The sequence below is a fragment of the Nilaparvata lugens genome, chromosome 1, assembly GCF_014356525.2.
Source record: "Nilaparvata lugens isolate BPH chromosome 1, ASM1435652v1, whole genome shotgun sequence".
NCBI classification, from domain to species: domain Eukaryota; kingdom Metazoa; phylum Arthropoda; class Insecta; order Hemiptera; family Delphacidae; genus Nilaparvata; species Nilaparvata lugens.
In genome coordinates this window covers 507,771-528,591 of record NC_052504.1, presented here as the reverse complement: position 1 = coordinate 528,591, position 20,821 = coordinate 507,771, and the positions used below count along the sequence as shown (strand labels likewise).

At 37.0% G+C, this 20,821-nt stretch overlaps 2 protein-coding genes across 3 annotated transcripts; both read left to right on the top strand.

The window, feature by feature from the left end:
* Positions 1–1,967: 1,967 nt before the first annotated feature.
* LOC111044678 lies at positions 1,968–13,637 on the top strand. Of its 2 annotated transcripts, XM_039427045.1 has the most exons (4): positions 1,968–2,104; positions 4,424–5,601; positions 5,632–5,975; positions 12,052–13,637. In XM_039427045.1, exons 2-4 carry the CDS (start codon positions 4,425–4,427, stop codon positions 13,501–13,503), a joined length of 2,973 nt encoding a protein of 990 aa, XP_039282979.1. In that variant the 5' UTR covers positions 1,968–2,104; position 4,424; the 3' UTR covers positions 13,504–13,637. The 2 variants fall into 2 exon arrangements, with proteins under 2 accessions (XP_039282979.1, XP_039282975.1); XM_039427041.1 differs by having other exon boundaries at positions 4,424–5,975.
* A 510-nt stretch (positions 13,638–14,147) lies between these two features.
* LOC120351087 (zinc finger protein 271-like) lies at positions 14,148–15,886 on the top strand. The gene has a single exon (XM_039427054.1). It carries the CDS (start codon positions 14,207–14,209, stop codon positions 15,536–15,538), a length of 1,332 nt encoding a protein of 443 aa, XP_039282988.1. The 5' UTR covers positions 14,148–14,206; the 3' UTR covers positions 15,539–15,886.
* The last annotated feature ends 4,935 nt before the right edge of the window (positions 15,887–20,821 follow it).

Genomic DNA, 20,821 nt, shown 5'->3' with positions numbered 1-20,821 from the left:
TTTATTATTGTAATTAATTGATTAGTCTAATGAATTTCTGTACGTTGACTAGTTAACTTGGTCATGTGATAGTACAATATTACTTTCCTTGCCCTATTACCATAAGTAAGGAAAGTATTGCTTTCCGAAAAAAATTAAGGTACCCCAATTTCCAAAATTCTATACGTTTCAAGGTCCTTTAAGTCCAAAAAAGTGGTTTTTGGGTATTGGTCTGTATGTGTTTGTGTATGAGTGTATGTGCGTCTGTGTACACGATATCTCATCTCCCAATTGACGGAATGACTTGAAATTTGGAACTTAAGGTCCTTTCAGTATAAAGATCTGACACGAACAATTTCGATCAAATGCAATTCAAGATGGCCGCTAAAATGGAGAAAATGTTGTCAAAACAGTTTTCTTTGCGATTTTCTCGAAAACGGCTCCAACGATTTTGATCAAATTTATATCTAAAAAAGTAATTGATAAGCTCTATCAACTGCCACAAGTCCCATACCTGTAAAAACTCCAGGAGCTCCGCTCCATCTATGCAAAGTTTGATTTTAGATTTCCAATTATCAGGCTTCAGATACAATTTGAACAAAAACTTTCAAGTGGAAAAGATTGAGCATAAAAATCTTTACAATTAATGTTCAGGAACATTTTCACCCTAAATTGAAAATAAGCTCGAAGTTCCAGAAAATTAGATTATTAAATTGCGAACTGTTAGCAACTGTTGACTCTATTAAATCATTCATCATGAAGAGATAGCAGACTTCGTGTGTCTCTAGCGTTATTGTCCTGTCACCAGCTGGCTTAGATCTTTGAATAGTAGACTTGAGATGCGCGAGAACACTAGCGTCAGTTGATCAATTTTCTTAACGGCAAGGAAAATTGTGTGAGTGCGCCACACCAGATTTTTTTATTTTTATTTAAGGTAACTACATTACCAAAAAAGCTTAGCCTACTAAATGCTTGTCAGATTTTTCTTCATGGAAAGGCTGTTTGAATTTAAGGCCTAAGCTACACGAAGCATTTTTTAGGCGTTCTCAGACGAGTCGGCAGAGCAGGAAGATCTCCTATTGGCTTATTAGGTTGGAGTTTGGGAATCAGCTGATAACCAACCAATCAGAGTGCTTCCTGCCCTAAACGCCTGAAAGTACGCTTCGTGTGTTATGGCCCTGATAGATTTGTATTCATGTAGATTACATTACTGTAGTATCGCTTAGATTTTATAGTTCTATTGTATTTGACCAATTTTTTCAAGAATATAGGACCAAGTGTGAACTGAAGACCCATTCAAAGATTTATTTAATAAAGAAGCTTTGATGATGAATATTGATATAATTCCTTATACAACTTACAAATTATTGTTTCTATTGATAGTAGGTTTTTACTTTTACTTGAAACCAAGAGAGAAATTGGTTATTTGTATTGTGATGAATCTATAGAAACTGTAAAGATGAATTTGTAAGTGACTTTATTGAAAAAAATCAATTTATACGAGGTAAGAGAAAAATGAAATCTCCAACAAATCTGAAGTTACCGTATTAGGTACGTACTTTAATATTTGAATAAGTTATCAACTTATGAGAGGCGTTTTCTAGAGGTACCGTATACCTCTCTCCAAAGCAAAAACTATGCTTGGAAAACCTATAAGATTTCATGTGAATGAATCACATTAATAAATTGTTATCAAAATTATTTTGTTCATAGCATTTCATTGAGTTAATAATGATGAACGGAACTTAAAAGTATGCAATCCATGATTTAATCATCATTCAAATAGTCCGCCACTTTTGAATGTCAGGTATAGCAGAGCTCCTTGCGGAGAATATTAAAACTAGTAAAAGAAGGTTCCCGTTTCATTGTAGTCCTAAGAAATATAATGAATAATTTATTGTATTCATCAATATTTTTTAGTAAATATTTTTGGCTGCCAAGCTTAAAACGTTCTTCTAAAAGTTTATGAAAGAAATTGATTGAGTGCGTAAAGTTGGTAGACCTTCATCATGAAGAAGTGAGAGCAAGAATGCAGCAGACAGAGACAAAAAGTAAATAAAACATGGCTGTTTAGTCTGATTGTGGATATTTTTCATCTTTTTTAGGCTGTCAAAAAAATCGGGAGGTAAGTTTTGTAATTTATTTTACAAATATATTTAATTTAAGATGTTTAGAAAGTTTATTTGTACTCAAGTATTGATTTATTATCAAATACTGTTAGAAATTGACTAAATAATTAGCTGTTCAGCTGATTGGAGTGTCCACTAGCTTATTTTCAATAAAAATTTTATTCTATTTTTGTTTAGCTATTTTTATAGCTAAAATGTCATTACTATTTAATATTGACAGTACAAATATTAGGTACTGATGCCACTAAAGGCTGCTCTATTTGATAGGTTTTGTGACAGACTACAACTAACCTTTCCTTACCTTACTTTGGGTGTTAACATAATTATTATAAAATAACTATAAGAAATTCACTTATTGAATAGCAAAAGCATGTGTAGTTTTATACTTATCCTTTTCTTTTATTTACGTGTGGTACTTTACCAGTCATTTTTATTGCTACAGATTGAAGAGTCCTTGAATTGTTTGTGCATATAATTCAGCCTAGACCTATTTTTTGTATTCAGCAGCCTACATAAAAATAAAAGTATTAATGATTGAAAACGTTTATGAACTTGAATAGTCAGGGTTTTCAGTTTTCACTAATCCTTAATTCTTACTGTTACAGTGTTCTTTAATAGTTAATGCTAAAAGATATTTCATTTTTCATACTTGGTAGCCTATTTGAGAATCAATGAACCTATTTAATTTACTAAGGAGTTCACCTTGTTTATATTTTATAGGGTAGGCTCCCTACCTCATATTTATACAATATCTCCTAATAAAGGAGTTCACCATCTAAAAATCTCAGAAATGTAGGTCTATGATTCAATCCATCAGTCCTGTACTTCTTTATGTTCATGATTATTTGTTTATAATATATTTTATTTAGCAGAGTATCTTAATATTGATGTATTTATTATAATTGGAGGGGTTCATCATGTAATTTTCTAAAAGTATGATTCTATACGATTCTCATTATATTATTATTTGTTATAGTCAGGTCCACGTTATAATGGCAGTGGAGAAAGATAGGAGAACAACGTTGCCGATCCTCTGTCATGTCAATGCCTTCTATAGACGATAGCTGATACAGGTTTATTCATGTAATATTAACTCTCCATTCTCGTTTTAAATAATCAATTAGGCATATTTTATTATGCAAGAAGTTATATTTTTCAATAATTTCATAATTGAGATGAGATATTTTGTTAATTAATTATTAATTCTACATTGTTAGAATACGATCTGGCAACAGACCAAAGCGAGAAAGAGATATTGCTATCCGCTTTGTTGAATGATAGACAAGGATAGCAATACCATTGCTAATCAAACACTGCCATTATAACGTGAACGTCACTATAATCTAAAACGCCATGAACGAGAATTTTTTTAGAAAATATATTTTTCAATGATTTGATATTTTTTTATTGATATTTTGTTAATGAATTATAATTCTACATAGTTGAAAAACGATCTGGCGATGTTAAGGAGTTACAAATGGATAGGGCTATCTGCTTTGTCGAATGATAGACAAGGATAGCAACACCAATGTTAACAAATACTGCCATTATAACGTGGACCTCACTGTGGCACTACAGGCATTCTCACTTAGATTAATGGCTGTGTTACGGGAGCGTATCGTTCAGCTTGGGGGTAACAACAGAAGATAGCAACACCAATGTTAATCAAATGACATTTCCAGTGTGTACACTCCAATACAAATAGATTAGGATGCCTCAAGTGACATGTCTAGTATGTACACTCTAATTCAAATAGATTAGTTTGCTTTTGTTGCTATGATGCCTCAAGTGTGTGTCCAGTATGTACGCTCCTAATCAAATAAAAGTGTTAGTTTTTGTTTTCAGGATGCCTCAAGTGACATGTCTGGTGTGAACGCTCCAACTAAAATAGATTAGTTGCTTTTGTTGCTATGATGCCTCAAGTGTGTGTCCAGTGTGTACGCTCCTAATCAATTAAAAGTGTTTTTTTCCAGGATGTCTCAAGTAGCATGTCCAGTGTGTCCACTCTAATTCAAATAGATTAGTTTGCTTTTGTTGCTATGATGCCTCAAGTGTGTGTCCAGTTTGTCCACTCCAATTCAAATAGATTAGTTTGCTTTTGTTGCTATACTTGAGGTATTAAGTGTGTGTCCAGTGTGTACGCTCCTAATCAAATAAAAGTGTTTGTTTTTGTTTCCAGGATGCCTCAAGTGTTGTGTCAAGTGTGCACACTCCAATTCAAAAAGATTAGTTTGCTTTTTTTGCTAGGATGCCTCATGTGGTGTGTCCAGTGTGTACGCTACAATTCATATAACAGTGTTTGTTTTCGTTTGCAGGATGCCTCAAATGGCGTGTCCAGTGTGCACACTCTTCCTGCGGGAGGGGATGTCGCTCAGCAAGCATCTCCACACACACCCCAAGGCAAAGGTGGTTGAGGCTCTGGCCCGGATAACAACCAAAAATGTCATCGCTGCTGACTCACCACTTTTGGCTGTCGAAATGGCGCCTGCACCACCACCGCCTCCGCCTCCGCCGCCCCCTCCACAACTCACCTCCATACTCTACCACCAGCAGTTCTTGAGCAGCACCACCACCAGTTTTGTGGACCCCAGCTGTCTACCTCCTCCGCCGCAGCTCATCATGATGACACCAGCGCCTACCAGGCTGTCAGAACCTTCACAGTTTGGTACCAGGGTCACAGAAGCTCCACAATTTAGTACCAGGCTGCCAGAACCTACACAACAGTTTGCTACCAGGGTCACAGAAGGTCAACAGTTTGCTACCAGGCTGCCAGAACCTCCACAGTTTGCTACCAGGGTCGCAGAATTTGCTGCCCCACCAACACCCTTGGGTATCAGTCTCTTCAATTCCTACCAACAAACCCCCACCACACAAGCACATCAAACGGGTGCTTCCAATCATGGTCAGAATAATGGCAATGCAGAAGGAGGTCAAGTTGCCAACCAACGTAACTTTCAGTATCCACAGTTGGAAAACTTAAACTTCCAACAACATGCTGCTAATGATGTGGCAAGAAATACTGAACTGACTTATAGAAATGAGGAGGAGGTGGAACGTCAAGTGATGAATATTGGAACAGTGATAACTGACAGTCAGAAAATCATTTCCAATAGTTCAATGTATCTGGACCAGACCAGTCCACCTAGAGCAGAGCCAGTTTATCTACAAAATAAGTCTCCTGGTAGAACAGTTTATGGCCAAAACAAATCTCCCAGTAACTCAGTGTATGTACAAACAAGTAATGCTCCTGTAATGAGTAGTCCGTTTTATGTACAAACAATCAATACCCCTGGTAGTAGACCTGTTTATAATACACCAATATATGCCCAAAATGAGCCACAGTATCACAACGATGCTCCTGGTAGTTCAATACATAGGGAAAGAAATTCGTCCAACAGTAGTTCTATATATGGGGAACAAAATGCTCCTGGTAGTCCGATGTGTAGGGCAGAAAGTGCGCCTGGTAGGAGCTACCAGGGAGGAAGTACGCCTGGTAGGAGTTACCAGGGAGGAAGTACGCCTGGTAGGAGCTACCAGGAGGCAAGTACGCCTGGTAGCCCGGTGTTTGCGGACAAATGTGATGCAGAAGTGTCGCAACATCTACCTCCCCACTCTCCAGCATCTAGTGGGTATTCAGTGCGGGTCCGCCGTGACCTGGGTACGCCTGCTAGGAGTCCGCTGCGGCATGACGAGTACATTTTGCCAGGATATGACTTCCATCGTGACGATGATGATGATGATAATAGCGAGCTGGTGGATGATTCGGGATTGAGTATGCCGCCCCTGAATATCCACACTGATGAGTCGATGCCGCCCAGGGGCGAGTTGTCAGGACATGGCACCACTAGTAGCAGCTCTATTTGGCAGGTTAGTAATCTTAAATTCAAACAGGAATTGTTGAGTAAATGCATACATGGAAATAAAAGCCGCATGGGCTCAATCAACGTGTGTGTATACTCTGTCCAGACTGCGATGAGCGCTGAAAGATTAAGCCGACCCTCCTACTACTCACACACACAAGCGCAGTCTCCTTTTGTGTGTATGAGTAAAGGGATGGTCTGTCTGTCTACCTGACACAACAATCTTGGTTAAAGGTAACAATAATCAGTAAGTCATGGAGAAAGCTAAGATTGAACAGATCAACAGGTGGTTCAAAGATAATTCATTAAAGTTAAATATGAATAAAACCAATGTTGTGAAGTTTTCTGCAAGAGGGAATGATAATGATCCACTGGTAATGGGATGGGACTATCCTGCTTCTGAAAAAACAAAATTTTTGGGGGTGGAACTGCAGGGGAACTTGAAGTGGGATAGACACGTGGAAAAGCTCCAAAAAAGACTGTACCATGCTCTCTTCGCTCTGAGAACTGTAAAGGCAAATTCAAATATTACGACAGCTCTAAGGGTCTATCATGGATATTTCCTATCATTGATTAGATTTAGTATTCTATTTTGGGGGTCAGGAAGGAACTATTTGAACACATGCTTCAAAATGCAGAAAAAAGCACTTGGGGTTGTTGAGGGAGTGAGTCCTTCTTCTTCCTGTAAACCTATACTCAGGAGACTCCAGCTTCTTTCTGTTCCAGCTATCTTGGAAGTGGTTTCTTTTGTGTTCAAGAATTTAGAAATTTTCAATGTCGACCGAATTAATCATGCATACAGAACTCTAGGTAGAAATGCATGTTTGCTCCCAATTCATAGACTCTCTCTGCTTGAAAAAGGACTGTATTACTCAGGATTGAAGTTTTATAATTGTATTCCGGAGGGTATTAGGTTGTGTGGTGGTTATAAAGTGTTTCTATCTAAGATAACCAGGACATTGGTAGAGGCATGTCCCTATACAATAGAGGAGTGCTGCAACGCATTCTCAGGATCCCGATCCTGAACATGACATGTTGCATGCCACTTGAGCCTTGCTCAAAAATGTGTGGCTTTACGCAACTAAATTGTAATAAATAAATAAATAAAAAAAATAAATATACTAAGTGGTATACATAGTATATCAATGGCGCGTGTGTGTCTGCGCGTGGAGGAGCGAGGGTCGGCTTAATCTTCCGGCGCTCATCGCAGTCTGGACAGAGTATAGTAGTGAGTTTATACACCTAATTTTGACACCTGGCTTGTTAGTCACAAAGTCTATCACATCATCCTTACTATATGTATAAATGACTCAAGATTTACTACAGAAAAGATAGGGATATTTTGTTTGACGAATCATTACTTCTGAAGTACTGAACTGATCAACTTTGAATTTTTATTAAAGATTCTCAATTTACTGAGAATGGTAATATGCTTATTTACATTTTTAATTATTAGTTAATTTTAATGATTTAAACTAATATTTATTCAACTTGTCCTAAATAGCTTACATAAGAGAAACTCCTATCAAATCATCAATCCTCCCATTTCATTTATTGCCAAATTCATATAAATAGTTCACAAATGAAAAACAAAATTTAGTTTCATACATTAGAAATTTACTAACAAAAATACGAAAGCATTTATTGAAACTAAGTAATAATAAAATATATAATATTGGCGCAATGTCAGCGTGCATGATTCTGGAACTGAAAGTCTCCAGTTTGATCCCAGCCGGAGTCAATATTTTCTGCTTCGTATTTTCTAATTTTCTTCAAGTAATTTTTACCCATTGCGGGCTCCACCTATATGAAGCCTTAGTCATTATTTATGGTAATGAAAAGAGTAGTTAATTGGTTCAACATCAAGTCTGTTTCAATAAATGTTGTACCGTTCTTTAGAAAAGTTTTAGAATTAGAGAAAACAATACTATAAATTAGTATTCAAATCAAATTCATTTATTGCCAAAAAGAAAACAAACAATAATTTACACATACAATAAACATAAATTGTTCATAATACAATATTACACATACATGCATAGGCCTATACATGAGAGCAGAAAAAAACAATTATAAAATTTCTAGGCTTCACCAACAAAAAGAAAAATCTTTGCCCGCTGGTGAGAGTTGCTTGAAAAAAATCCTTAAAATAACTAGAAATTGAAACGAAAAGCTTCATAACCAAAGTAGAGACACAAAATATACTTTAAATCAATATAGGTACTTTAAAAATGTGGTCCAAAGTAGAATACACCTATATTGATAATTTATAAAAGGTCAGAATTCAGAGAAATACTAAACTGAAAACTGAAACAGAAAAAAAAACTAATCACAGTGGTAGGTTGAAAGTGAAGAAATATTCACCTTTTATCCACTCTGTTTTGCTCTTCTTTGATATTTTATCATTTAAATCAAAAGGTTTTGCATTTATTAATTTGCTGCTTGTGTAAATCAATTGTCTTCTAATGAAAGTTAACTTTGTAGGATAAATTTGAAATTTTTCTATTATATTTGGTCTGAAGTTGTAGACATGTTTATTTAATTTAGGAAATTTGCTTTTATTTTTAATAAGTATTTAAGTAAAGTTTTAACATAGAGTTGTCTAACTGTGAATACATGAAATTCCTGGAAAATTAGATGAGTGGGGTATAATCTCGGTTTATTCAAAATGGTTTTAATAATATTTTTTTGGGCAATGAAGAGATTGTTCAGGTGTACATCAAATGCTGCACCCCATATTGTAAAACCGATTGTACTAAGGCATGATATACAATTTTCAAGTTTTTGATGTTCAATATTTTGTTGAGTTTATAGAATTTATATGATAGGCCTATATATTTAAGTTTTTTACATAGAAAAGATATATATGAGGTTGCCATAGGTTGTATTGTAAAGAGATATTGTAAATAAATAAATACAATGTATTTTTACATCTCATTTATACATCATTCATGTTTGAAATTTAAGTACAACTAACAGTAATATAGTGCACGTTGAACTTTTGTTCAGATTATATTAAGCAAAGTAGAACTGTATAAGTTGAAGTATAGGCTGACCACTAACGGTAGGACAAGCATGATGAACATGAAAATTTGTCATGCAAGTCCTCAGCTCATGCAGTCAGCTCTCCGATTGGCTGTTTATCAGCTGATTGGGTTGGCGTTCGGGAATTAGCTGATAATCAGCCAATCAGAGAGTTTCCTGCCCTGCCGTCTCGTCTGAAAACGCTTCGTGTGGCTTGGGCCTTATCCTCTGTCGGCAGTACCACATTTTACTTAACAAAAAATATTACATTTTTACATTGTATCTAGTTGTGGGGGGTTCTGTATTTCCAAATAGTTTATTTCAGTTTTATTGTCATGGTATGGTTTAATTTAACATTCAATTCTGTTTGAATTTACCTCAGAGTTTGGCTGAAGTAATGGAAATGCAGAGCTTTTAAGGGTGTGCAAAGGATAAAAATAAACTTTCTACTCGTGATATTTTTCAAAGTTTTTCGATTTGTATATCATTAAGCTATCAAAATGAGAAAGTTTTCTGAGGAAAACATTTTTTCCGATTATTACTTTTTGAGATATGAGCGCCTGAAGTTTGAATTTTTGGTACAGAACATTTCAAATTCGGTAAGATATAAATCCATGAGATTCATAGGATGGATTCTTCATGGTTTTGTTGTTCTAGTAAAACAAAAATTTTCTGAAAATATCCATTTTTAAGATAGTTATTCAATTTACCAAAAATAACTTTTTGCTTAGTTATTTTTGGTAAATTGAATAACTTTTTCAAAAATTGATATTTTCAGAAAATTTTTGTTTTACTAGATCAACAAAACCATGAGGAATCCATCCTATAAATCTCATGGATCTATATCTTACCGAATTTGAAATGTTCTGTCCCAAAAATTCAAACTTCAGGCGCTCATATCTCAAAAAGTAATGATCGGAAAAAAATGTTTTCCTGAGAAAACTTTTTCATTTTGATAGCTTCATGATATACAAATCGAAAAACTTTGAAAAATATCACGAGTAGAAAGTTTATTTTTAGCCTTTGCACAGCCTTAAAACTGGTTTGTGATTTGTGAGTGTCAGTTTCAAATTAAAATTCAGTTTCACCAAAGCAAACAATACAAATTGTATAGCATGGCCGAGTTAGAATAGTTATAGCATAGAGAAACAATAGCTTGAGTAGATACCCCATGGTATAGGGCGTTTGTGCACTACATCCGTAAACAAAGCCGTAGTGCATTCGTGTGACGTCAGCACAGGTAGGGCTCCTACAGCAATAAAAATTGAATTGAATGACTGCCTTTATTTTGACCTAGGAGGGTGCAGTCAGCCCTCTCTTACACTTAACCCTCAACAATTCGTTGATTTCAGCTGATCCATATCAGTTAATGTTTTTATTGGTGTAGGAGCCCTACCTGTACTGACGTCACCAGAATGCACTATGGCTTTGTTTACGGAGGTAGTGGTCTATGTCGCAACTTTTACTGTTATCTCTAGCCGATAGTCCACGTATTTCTTTCCCAAAAAGGTGTGTGACGCTGGTAGTCTCTTTTAGTGTGCCGTTCATACACTCCCACCCGGCCAAAGCAGTAAAAATCTACAATAATCGATAGTAATCGACTTGAGATACCAGTAAAAGTTGCGACATGAACGCCCTATACCATGGGATATCTACTTACGCTATTGTTTCTCTATGGTTATAGTCATATTGATAATTTGAGAGTCTCGTTTTGTATGACAGGACTTGAATGCTCTGATTAATGCCATTTATTGCAAAACATAGAAGAGAGATTCTCTGATAATTCTTCCATAACCCTTCTCTCGTCTGTGTTATTATACAGGGTGGGTGAAAAGTCCGAGAACGGCTTAATATCTCATACACAAAGGTAATTGACGGTGGGTGTGATTAGGGATCCTACTCAAATTGAAAAAAATACTTTACAATGACTTCAAAAATCTGATCCGCCATATTGAATGCAACTTCATTTTTTTTAAATAGGAAGGTGGTCGTGTGATACATGATTTTTATAGGGAATTTCAAGAAAAAATGAAAGGCGGAAACCGCATATCAATATCTCAAACCGTTTTAAAGATATTCACATTATTAATCAATACTATTCAAAGCAGAAAAGAGAGAAAAAAGTCTGAGAACGGCTTAGTATCTCATAAAAAGAAGTGATTCCAAGGTGGGGTGTGATTGGGGATGTAACTCGAATTGAAAATACTACTTAACTATGACTTTAAAAATCTGGTCAGCCATCTTGGATCCGCCATTTTGAATGCAACTTAATTTTTTTTTAATAGGGAGCTGATAGTGCGATACATGATTTCGATAGGGAATTTCAAGAAAAAATGAATGGCGGAAACCGCATATCAATATCTCAAACCGTTTTGAAGATATTCACATTATTAATCAATACTATTCAAAGCAGAAAAGAGAGAAAAAAGTCTGAGAACGGCTTAGTAGCTTATAAAAATAAGTGATTCCAAGGTGGGTGTGATTGGGGATGTAACTCGAATTGAAAATACTACTTTACTATGACTTTAAAAATCTGGTCCGCCATTTTGAATGCAACTTTATTTTTTAAAATAGGAAGTTGATCATGCGATCATGATTTTGATACGGAATTCCATGAAAAAATGAATGGTGAAAACCGCACATCGATATCTCAAACCGTTCAGAAGATATTCACATTATCAATCAGTACCATTCAAATCAGAAATGAAATACACGAGTGGTATTGATTAATAATGTGAATATCTTCTAAACGGTTTGAGATATCGATGTGCGGTTTTTGCCATTCATTTTTTCTTGAAATTCCCTATTGAAATCATGTATCGTACGACCACCTTCCTATTTAAAAGAATGAAGTTGCATTCAATATGGCGGACCAGATTTTTAATGTCATTGTAAAGTAGTTTTTTTCAATTTGAGTAGGATCCCCAATCACACCCACCGTCAATTACCTTTGTGTATGAGATATTAAGCCGTTCTCGCACTTTTCACCCATCCTGTATTTGTATATTGAAAAAATGTCGTGAAAAACATATAACAAACACATTTCACTCGCATTTCAGACCCGCGGGCTAGACCTCCAGCAACCGTCGACGACTAGAAAGCCTACCTCGACAGCGTCCACCACTTCCACCACCGACGACCACCTCACACCCTGGGGACACGCGGATGCCCACGAGGCGATGGAGAGTGGAGGCCTCCACATCCACCCAGACAGCAGCCAGGAAGCCATCTCGGTCATTCGAGAGTCCCAACACAGTCTCATTCAGTTCTCGACCAACGCTGGCGTTTTGGGTACAGCCACGGCCGAACCGTTCAACAGTGTGTGTTTCAAGAAGGAGAAGAAAGTCAAGGAGGAGGCTGGGCCAACGATTAAAGTGGATGATATAAAGGAGGATACGGATCGTAAGGAGGTTGTAGTGAAACGTAGGGTACGGACTTGTGCGACGTGTGATCAGACCTTCCCCAACGCCGAGGAGTTTAACAACCATATAAAACGTGTTCACCCGTTTGAGTGTAAGGCATGCGGTAGGTGTTTCATGCGCGCTTCGGGGTTGACGCTGCACCAGAAACGCCATCTCAAGATCAAGCCCTATCGGTGTAGTTACTGTGAGAAATCGTTTGTTACCAACCAGAAACTGACGGAACACCATAATTCGCACACTGGAAATTCCCCCCATAAATGTAGCCTATGTGAGGCAACGTTTAAACGCTACTCGAATCTGGTCCAGCATAGGAACAGGACTCACCTTAAGAAGAAACGGAAGGCTAAGGATTATTTTTGTGATTGTGGTGAGGTTTTTCATTCGCCTCTGAAACTGGCCTGGCATAAGGAGAAACACGACCCGACCCCGAAGAAGTGCACGTTCTGTAGTTCCAGGTTTATTCATGTAGCCAGCTTGACTAGACATATTAGGAAAGCGCATGACCCACGTTATATCCCGGAGGGACGCAAGTATAAACTGAGGGGCTTCAGTGAGAACGTGGAGTGTCATATATGTCACAAAATCTGTCTGAAAGGATCCTTAAGGAACCACATGGTGGTTCACAGCGGTGTGAAGAAGTACGCGTGTAGTTCTTGCGGAAAAAGGTTTTTCTCGAAATGGAACATGAAGTTGCACATGTGGGTGCATGCGTCACGTAGTTCTATGCCACATAAGTGCACTGTGAAATCTTGTAAAGCGTCGTTTATTAGAGAGAATGACCTGCAGGACCATATGAGGGCTCATAAGAACCAGAAACAGTATTCGTGTAACTACTGCGGGAGACAGTTCTTGAGGAAGTATAACTGGGTGAGGCACACTAGGGAGCACGAACAGAACAAGAAGCATGAGTGTACCGTTTGTGGAAAGAAGTTTCATCGCGGGTATTACCTCACGGAACATATGAGGATACATACCGGGTTTAGGCCGTTCACTTGTCACATATGTTCCAAGCAGACGGCAACGAAAACTAATCATAACAAGCATTTGAAAACGCATCATGCCAGGGAGATAATTGCTAGTGAAAATTAGGTAAGCTAGTTTTTCAAATTTTATCTTTAGTGAGGTCTACGTTAGAATGGCTGTGAATGAAGATAGGAGAACAATGTTGCCGATTGTCTGTCTTAAAAAAGTATTCAATTTATTCACAACACACATAAATGCAATATACAACAAAACAATAGCAGTAACAATGATATTAACACATTAAAAGACAATGGCCCATATGAATAAAACCAGAGCAAATGCTCATAGAGATCCACTCATCAACAATTTTTTATAATGACCAATTCTCTTATTTATTGGGTTTTTTATAGTTTCAGGTAATTTGGAGAAAATTATATTGATTTTATAATGAGATGATGTGCAAGTGATTGGTCCATATGAATAAAACCAGAGCAAATGCTCATGAGCCAGAGCATGGAGCATAAGGTTTTGCTCATGAGCAAAAGGTAGAAGCAAAAGCATTTGCTCATTTTTATATGAATAAGCTTTACCTTATACTCTTACCTTATGCTCCTGAACTCTGGAGCAAATGCTCACGTATTTTAAAGATTTTTCATCAGCTGATTCGCTTTTGTAGCCTTACTTTGTTTTTATAGCTCACAGAAGCGCTAAATATGCAAGTAGGGGGCACAGATTGTGTTTGCGTTGTCTGCTCTGTTTTCTATCGTCCACCACTTCCACCACCGACGACCACCTCACACCCTGGGGACACGCGGATGCCCACGAGGCGATGGAGAGTGGAGGCCTCCACATTCACCCAGACAGCAGCCAGGAAGCCATCTCGGTCATTCGAGAGTCCCAACACAGTCTCATTCAGTTCTCGACCAACGCTGGCGTTTTGGGTACAGCCACGGCCGAACCGTTCAACAGTGTGTGTTTCAAGAAGGAGAAGAAAGTCAAGGAGGAGGCTGGGCCAACGATTAAAGTGGATGATATAAAGGAGGATACGGATCGTAAGGAGGTTGTAGTGAAACGTAGGGTACGGACTTGTGCGACGTGTGATCAGACCTTCCCCAACGCCGAGGAGTTTAACAACCATATAAAACGTGTACATCCGTTTGAGTGTAAGGCATGCGGTAGGTGTTTCATGCGCGCTTCGGGGTTGACGCTGCACCAGAAACGCCATCTCAAGATCAAGCCCTATCGGTGTAGTTACTGTGAGAAATCGTTTGTTACCAACCAGAAACTGACGGAACACCATAATTCACACACTGGGAATTCCCCCCATAAATGTAGCCTATGTGAGGCAACGTTTAAACGATACTCGAATCTGGTCCAGCATAGGAACAGGACTCACCTTAAGAAGAAACGGAAGGCTAAGGATTATTTTTGTGATTGTGGTGAGGTTTTCCATTCGCCTCTGAAACTGGCCTGGCATAAGGAGAAACACGACCCAACCCCGAAGAAGTGCACGTTCTGTAGTTCCAGGTTTATTCATGTAGCCAGCTTGACTAGACATATTAGGAAAGCGCATGACCCACGTTATATCCCGGAGGGACGCAAGTATAAACTGAGGGGCTTCAGTGAGAACGTGGAGTGTCATATATGTCACAAAATCTGTCTGAAAGGATCCTTAAGGAACCACATGGTTGTTCACAGCGGTGTGAAGAAGTACGCGTGTAGTTCTTGCGGGAAAAGGTTTTTCTCGAAATGGAACATGAAGTTGCACATGTGGGTGCATGCGTCACGTAGTTCTATGCCACATAAGTGCACAGTGAAATCGTGTAAAGCGTCGTTTATTAGAGAGAATGATCTGCAGGACCATCTGAGGGCTCATAAGAACCAGAAACAGTATTCGTGTAACTACTGCGGGAGACAGTTCTTGAGGAAGTATAACTGGGTGAGGCACACTAGGGAACACGAACAGAACAAGAAGCATGAGTGTACCGTTTGTGGAAAGAAGTTTCATCGCGGGTATTACCTCACGGAACATATGAGGATACATACCGGGTTTAGGCCGTTCACTTGTCACATATGTTCCAAGCAGACGGCAACGAAAACTAATCACAACAAGCATTTGAAAACGCATCATGCCAGGGAGATAATTGCTAGTGAAAATTAGGTAAGCTAGTTTTTCAAATTTTATCTTTAGTAAGGTCTACGTTAGAATGGCTGTGAATGAAGATAGGAGAACATCGTTGACGATTTGTGTAGCTAAGAAGTTGATATTGTGTTAATTATTCATATTGAATGAAAAAGACAATATTTTGACAATTTCTTAGGCTTTTTCATTCGTTGACGATTGTCTGTCTTAATTAAGTATTCAATTCAATTTATTCACAACACACAGAAATACAATACGCAACAAAACAATAGCAGTAACAATGATATTAACACATTAAAGACAATATTGCTAAAATTATGTGTGTTGGAAGAAAGAGGGGGGAAATACCTTGCCAACTATGGTTTCCCATGTAGTAGGCAGGTAAGGTAAAAGTAAACGTTTCTTTCGGTGCAGCAAACTGTCACTTTGCGCACTAGTTACACAAATAACTATAAATTTTATTATGAAATTATTGAAAAGTATAATTTCTTGCTTAATAAAATATAATTGATTATTTTAAGCGAGAATGAACAGTTAGTATTACATCAATAAAACTGTATCAGCTACCGTCTATAGAAGGCATTGACAATGCAGAGGATCGGCAACATTTTTGTTCTATCTTTCTTCACTTCCATTATAACGTGGACCTCACTATAGTGATTTAGTTTAGGGTGTGTGTATATAGAGAGCAGTTTCAGGGAGAAAATCTCTAGTGAGAAGTGAATAGATGAACTATTTTTTTTAATTTTATTTACTGATTTAGTTAGGGTGTGCACACAGAGAGCTGTCTAGCGTTCAGAATTTCAGTGCAGGTTTAAATCTCAGCTTGAAATAGTTTAGGGCCGGTTTCCGAGCTCGGGATTCAGCTAAGTTCTAGACTTTAAACAGCTGGAGTCAGAAAATTGGCTTTCCGAAACGGGCCGTAGTCGCAGTTTTTATGATAATCTTTATTTTCTCATTTCTATAATTGGAAACGTTTTTCCTTGACGAAATGAAACATTCCTAAATAATTCAAAATAGCTGAAACTACACTATTTCCTCTTTATTTTATATTATTTTGTGTTCTATTTTCTAGTTTTTCGACATTTAAGTTAATTTGGACTACGACTACGCCCCGTTTCGGAAAGCCAATTTTCGGACTCCAGCTGTTTAAAGTCTAGAACTTGGCTAAATCCCGAGCTCGGAAACCGGCTCTTGAGCCTGGTTTTCACTAGTAGAGTTAGTGGTCGAGTAACTGGCATACTAACTCTACCGATCCAACTCTACTCTACTTACTTGGTCGAGTAACTGTTATACTAACTCTACCGATCTAACTCTACTGTACTTACTTGGTCGAGTAACTGTTTTCACTAAAATTGAGAATAGTAGATAAAGTGTGTTGTCTAGTGAACAGAACTAACCTTAAAATGTCAATATTTTTTAATAAATTTTAACAATTATTTACACTTTGAAAAATCAACACTTGTACTTTACTCTAAAAACTAGTACTCAATCATGAACGTTTTTATTGGGAGAGTTTACAAGATAGTTATTACTTGCCCAGGGAACTCTACCACCAACTCTACTAATGAAAACCAGACTTTAGACTGTGAGTGTGTAAATACAGAGATCGGTCTAGCGTTCAGAGTACCAGTTTAAGTTTGAATCTCAGCTTAAACTGGATTAAATCCAAGTTAAGTTTCGTTATAATGTGACCCATATTATTGAGATTAAACCACCAGTTAGATTAAGCTTTCAATGAGCAAACGGCACAAGGCCAACATGCACCATCTCGGTTTAGGGTCATAAAGTTGTTATCAAATTCTAGTTTAAACGATCAGCTGACTCAAATCTAGCACATCTATATATATATAAAAGCGAAATGGCACTCACTCACTGACTGACTGACTCACTCACTCACTCGCATAACTAAAAATCTACCGGACCAAAAACGTTCAAATTTGGTAGGTATGTTCAGTTGGCCCTTTAGAGGCGCACTAAGAAATCTTTTGGCAATATTTTAACTCTAAGGGTTGTTTTTAAGGGTTTAAAGATCGTCTTTTAGCATGTATATTCTTCTTCTCCCAATCTCTTAATTATAATTGAAATTTCCATATATCATATGTTACTATAGAACTATAATCTAGATAGAGTACCTCTTCGAAACAGTTGTTAACTGGCAACTAAATTAATAATTTTGTCAGGTTGGCATTAAGTTGAGTTGACTTTGTTAGGTTGGCACCAAGTTGAAGATTTAAATGCATTTATCGCGGAAAAATTGATTGGGCACTGCTACTTCAATCCTGGGAATATTATATTACTAGCCGTCAGGCTCGCTTCGCTCGCCATATCCGTTTAGCCAGACCCCCGACTGGATTGTTCTAACATATGATAAAAATGCTCAAATGAAAAATGCAGGCGAGCGAAGCGAGCCTGCAATCTCATTCTTGGACGATTCAGTCGGGGTCCAGGGGGCGGAGCCCCCTTGCTAGACGGATATGGCGAGCGAAGCGAGCCTGACGGCTAGTTATACTATAATATCGGGGCACCGAGCTTCGGTCGTTATTTTTATTTATTGATAAGCAGAACACAATTCTCTAAAATGATCGTGTCTTTATTTCACAGCTGGCTATACGTCATCTTATGAATTTCGGGGTTGCGATATTTTGATTTTTCACATACTCACTTTTTTACTATCCACAGCTGTTTCAGCCAAGGATGAATTATCCTTTTAATGTCGTTCAGCGAGTTTTCCCAAGGATGAGACCTAGTGCAATCGAATTTTTATATCATAAACCTACTATGTTCCAAATTTCGTGAAAATCGTTAGAACCGTTTTCGAGATCCGTTAAACATAAATAACCAGATATATAAATTAATACAGAAATTGCTCGCTTAATTATAATAGGATTTCACACATGACATTCAACAGTCCCCATAAATATTCATCAGTTTTTATAACTAATTTATAGCTATTTCCTAGTTTATTTATTCAGTTATTTCTATAACTTCTTGAAAGAGAAGACAAGGATCATAATAAGATTTCCATTTCTCAAGAATGTTCATCGTCACCAAAACCTATTGAAGCATTTACAGAAATTGCTCGCTTAATATAATAGGATAAAGGAAATAACTGGCTTATACACATACGGGATAGGAAAATTGTGTTTTCCTACAGTTACGTTGAAAAGTGGCCATTGCTGCACTGATTACAGAACGCAAAGAATCACTTTTCCGCTCTAGTGCGGGAAAAATTTTTCTGCACTCCAGATTTGCAACATGGCAACGCAAAATACTTAGTAGACTAGGTTATATGGAGCAACAGTGCAGCAAAATCAAAATGAAGTTGGTAACAGTGACTGCTGTGGCTGCTATAGTGAGCAGAGGTGCAACCAAGCACAACGCGCTAATTATTACTATTAGATATTATAACCAACGACAACGAGGACTTTAGGATTTTAGGATTAAGGTTTTTATCAATAATAAAATTACACAGAAAAACATTTGATGGATTTCAGGCAATTTTACCCATAATTACCCACTTTTCATATTCAATGGTAACTGTAGGAAAAACTTAATGTGAAATACGTGCGCAAAGTTCCTCTGCTGCACTCAACAAACCCATGTAGTAGGCAGGTAAGGTAAAAGTAAACGTTTCTTTCGGTGCAGCAAACTGTCACTTTGCGCACTAGTTGCACAAATAACTATTGACGCATCATAACGTCTAACTACTGGACTGATTAACTTGAAATTTTGCATATAGATTCTTAATTAACCGAAGATGGTTAGGCCTATTTTCAATTCTTCAAGACTTCATTACGTCATTGTCGGTCTTGGCAGCCTAAAAAGCAGTCGTTAGGTCATGTGAGAGGCCCTGAAATTGATCAGTTGCGACCTGAAATCTCTGACACCAGACCTCAGCCAGCCAGGTCGCTCGATATTATTATTATTACGTCGAGTTTTCAGTTTATCAAGTTTTAAAATAGACTCTTGTGGAGCACGGGTGTCCTGCTAGTTATAAATAGGCTACAATCATACATTGATTAAACGGGTTTAATAGTTGAACCGAGTTGAACTTAAACTCCAGTTTAAACAATCAACTGTCTCCATTGAAACACATTATAATACATTTTATTATATTTTATATTGTATAATAAATTTCATTTTATCCAACTTGGTTGAACTTCATTTCTTTAATGTGACATACATTAATTAAACTTCCGCATATAGTACATTTGTAACGAATTATGTATATTTGTCACTGTTCGGATCAACATGTTTTTCACCGAAAGCAATGAGGATTAACTCAGTTAACTCGAGTTAACTTTTAACTCGGATTTTCTTTGGTCTGTCTGTATGTATGTAACGCATTTACGGCCAAACGCGTTGATAGAGCTCTATGAAATTTGGCAGGAATATTCCTTTTTTAACTGCGCGTCGATATATACACAAGGATTTTTGAAATTTTGCATTTTAAGGATAATATGAAAGGAAGAGGAATTTAATAATAATAATAATTTATTCTTTGCATGTACATATTTTACAATGTTGGCAGTTCGTCAAAACAATAAGAACAACAATAAAAACAATAAATTGTTCATAAATATAAACAACAACAAAAATACAAGAAGAAGAACAAGTCAATCAATCAATTAATTAAAAACAACCTGTATGAAATGAAAATTCAGGTGAAATGCTGTAAATTTAGATATGTAAGTTAGTTAAGAATAATATCATTATTAAATAAAGTCCAAAACAAATGCTGTACATTTCCTCATTGCTGCAAATTAGTTGAGATTTATGATATGACAGATATGGCAGAACCCCCCAAGAACTCTTCCAAACTATAAAATTCCCTGTTCATCAGCCAGTTTCCCAGGCATTCCTTGAATTCCCTTTTATTCTTCAAATTTGTGATTTCTTTAGGGAGAGCATTTAAAATCTTTTTAATCATATACTGAGGGCTTGTCTCAAAAAATTTAGTTCTATGGGCCTGAATTCTCAAATACACAGGGGATCAGTATAATTTCTCTATACTCGGATATCACTATATCATCTACTCTGAAGATAGGATTAATCAGACTATAGAATTATTCATAATGAATCAGCTGACAAGTGGATTATTCATTGCATAGATGTCTGGAGAAGTCGGTGAACAGGTACTTGTGGATGAGAAAACTGCGTGTGGTCTACTGTTCACAGAACTATTAGTAACGTTTTTTACCAGTCTCCTGTTTGGTGACTTAATTGTAACGTTTTACTCCTATTTGGGGTTTTTAGTAAAAATAAATACAATTTATTTATTATTTTACAATTTTATGC